At 33.2% G+C, this 3369-nt stretch overlaps 1 protein-coding gene across 1 annotated transcript; it reads right to left on the bottom strand.

Annotated features, from left to right (window-relative positions):
* Nucleotides 1–904: 904 nt before the first annotated feature.
* LOC112741942 (O-fucosyltransferase 23-like) lies at nt 905–3118 on the bottom strand. The gene has a single exon (XM_025791134.2). It carries the CDS (start codon nt 2433–2435, stop codon nt 1176–1178), a length of 1260 nt encoding a protein of 419 aa, XP_025646919.1. The 5' UTR covers nt 2436–3118; the 3' UTR covers nt 905–1175.
* Nucleotides 3119–3369: the final 251 nt, after the last annotated feature.

Raw genomic sequence — 3369 nt, 5'->3', positions numbered from 1 at the left:
TTCTCATGTTACATAATATTTTCAAAAATTACTCTTGGTTCAAACCTTTTTATTTATAAATAAAAAATATATTTACACATATTATTTTATCAATTTTTTATAAGAATATAATAATTTTTTTTATATTCAATATTTAATTTTATATAATACCAAGTTAATAACTGATTTTTTGTCCTTTTTTGTCTCTCTAAAAGGATTGATTCATGTTTTTAGAAGACAAATCATTGTACATACACCTGGGTTTGTGGGTCAAGGTGACCACAAATATTAAAGGCAAGTATTGAGACTGAAAACTTAGGACACTCATGAATAGCTCATCCTCATCTTCAATAATATCGAAAAGAAGAAGAAGAAAACGACAAAAGAGAATGAAGGGAACAAAAGTAAAGTATAAACAGACTGTAAAAGGGAATGTTCGTCTTTTCCTGACCTTAGGCTTCTAAGAAACATAAACTTTCATCAAATTATGTACAAAGTTAAAAATTAATATTTAATTTAAAAATATAAAAAATATATTCAGCAATTTTGATATCAAAATAAAAGGCACTAGATAATTGAAAAAAAAAATATCAAATTAATTCATTTTTCTTTGACAAATCAATTTGAAGTAGCAAGCCATCTTTACAGCGAAACTCTCCTTCACATGTAGATAATGATGAGAAACAAATATTTATTAATTAACTTACCTAATACTCCTATATTTATCCTAAAAAGAAGTGAGATCAAATTAAATATTGGGGGTTCGTTCCATTGAAGTGGACAATGTGAACCAAACAATACACATTGAATAAGAAAAATGATGTTTGTATAATTTTTTTTATTTTTTATGGTATAAAAAACAAACATTTTATTTTTTCTCCTTTTTTTATCAATTATTTCTAATATAAAAAATATAAAAAAATGATACATATAACATTCTTCTATTTAATAAATAATATAATATATGCCGTGAGAATTGGCAACATCAAGAAGTTGACATTAACTAAAAGAGCGTTTGATCATGAGATACACGTCTATAGTTACTTGAAAGTGAAGCATGGCCCTCTACCCCACTTCACTTCACTAAAAAATCATTAGAAACTTTTTTACAAGAAATTATAAACAAAACGTTAACAAGTTAATAAACAAACAGAAGACATGCTAAAGAGAAATTAAGAACAGAAATAAAGGAATTGTCAAGAAGATATGTGAGTAGTGCCATAGCTAATTGCCTGAAGGTTTAAATCAGACATGTTTGTGATCCATCTCTTGGGGCCATTTGATTCTCCTTTTATGTTATATGCATATGAAGGCCATGTTATGTTGTTGGTTCCACTTTCACCCTTTTTGATCATCTTCTGAGTTCTCTCAAGAACTATGAGACTTGAAAATGTAGAGAAACTGTTCCCAACAAAGATATCAGCCCTCAAACAAACTTCATAGTCAATTGCAGATTGAATCAGATATGGATATTTGCTATAAATTCCTTCAACACCAAGTTTCTTCTTCTCAAATGGTAGAAATCCTTCTCCCCAACCTTCCAACACCGAAGAATTTCGAAGGAGTTTATCGGCTACGGCGAGGTAAACAACGGCCGGAGTCTTCAAACCTTCAATGTTAGCAACTCTTTGAATGATTTCATCCTTGCTGCTACAAATTTGATTTGTGTTTAGCCTCTGTTCCAATTTCTTACAATGAATCATCCAATCAATTTCTACTCTCATGTGGACAGCAGCATATGGTAGAGGCTGCAATGAAACTGCTCTAATCCTAGACACAACTCTATCTGCTTCATTAGCAAACTCATCCACCAAAACCAAGCACTCAAAAACCTTAGCATAGTCCCTCACCGGCCAGTGATCGTGCCATAGGAATGGATTCTTCCCAATTATTCGAATCACTTGATAGTTATCGAATTTCCTTTTGCTATGCTCTCTCAATTGTTCCAAATCCCTCTCCAATGTCCACTTTCTACCACTCCCTTTCTGCAATTCAAGAATTTGTGTTGGATTCGAGAGATCCGAGTATCTCCCCAACCGGACAAAGCCATTGCAAAGCTCATTAAACTTTTCAAATTGGAAAACCTTGTCAAATGAAATGGGTTGCAAGAGATCAATCTCTTTGTAAAACAGAGAGGCACTAAGGCTAGGCATTAAGAGAGTTCGGTTGAGCATTCGAGCAGTGAGACAAGACCTTGCAAATGCAATCTTCTGGTTGTTTAGTCCCCACACAATCTGGGGAACCTCCAAGAACTTATTGTCTTGCCTAACTGCGATTCCAGACTGCGAATCGTTGCGAATATAAACAATGTTGCCCCATTCAGCCCTGCCAACTAAGCCAGGGATTGAAGGAAGCAACAATGCTCTAAGAATCAAAACAGCAACAAGCACAAACACACATTTCAAGCCTATGGAATTTGATGATATCTTAAAGTTAAACCTTTCCATCCAAAGCATCAATTTTTGTTTGAAATTGAGACAACAAAAATAGCATCACTTACAAGAGATCAATTAAACCTTGCATGTTATTAGTATTAGAATTGAAAAAGAAGAGAAACAGAGGAAAGGAAGAAAGGAAACAAGAGCTATGTAACAAGAGCTATGTATCTTGAACCAAAGGCGGAAAAGAATTCAGATTTGAGAACAGAGGCGATGATGTTGACAGTGACACCCACGTGAATCTCGGCAAAAACAACAATCACATCATCATCATCATCAACATCAGTATCACCATCACAAAACCCCACCTCTATAACGAAAAACTCAGCAGACACATAACAACTCAGAATAAGGTATTAGTTTGAGTCACACCAATAAAACAAATTGGATATTTAACAAACTAGCAATTGAATTGAGAGAGAGAGGAAAAGTAAGAAAGAAAAAATGGTGGATATGATGAGATTGTGGAAAGAAAGGATGGAAGGGTGAGGTAGGTTAGTAGGTAGGTGGTAGAAGGAGAGAGGAAGAAGAAGAAAAAAATGTCAGAGAAAGAGAGAGAAACGACGAAATGAGATGGCGAAAAGGAGAGAGGCAAAAGGACAGGTGAGATTTGGTTGCAGAGTTTCTGCGGTTTCAGTTTCAGTGTGTTTTGTGGACAAAAACGAAAAAAAGACAACAAAACAAAAAAACTCTGAGCGCAGCCACTCCCACACCTTATTGCAGCTAGAGCTTGCTGCAGCCATTTTATTTAAGTATTTTTTAAATTAATTATTGCGGATGTATATATATTACTTTAGATTTTTTTAACAAGATAATTAAATATTAAAAAATGCTTCTTTATTAAATATTAATGTATGATATCGTAAATATTTAACAAAATTTTAAATTTCATATCTAACTATGATGTAGGATATTAATACGGACACAGATCACGACACAATATAAAATACGT

The sequence above is a fragment of the Arachis hypogaea genome, chromosome 14 (genome assembly GCF_003086295.3).
Source record: "Arachis hypogaea cultivar Tifrunner chromosome 14, arahy.Tifrunner.gnm2.J5K5, whole genome shotgun sequence".
In the NCBI taxonomy this organism is placed as follows: Eukaryota; Viridiplantae; Streptophyta; class Magnoliopsida; order Fabales; family Fabaceae; genus Arachis; species Arachis hypogaea.
Note: the sequence above shows the minus strand (reverse complement) of the source record. Positions and strands in the feature narration are given on the sequence as shown.

What these genes read in the sequence shown, in the direction of transcription:
- LOC112741942 (XM_025791134.2), bottom strand. Translation starts at nt 2,435, where the DNA reads ATGCTTTGGATGGAAAGGTTTAACTTTAAGATATCATCAAATTCCATA.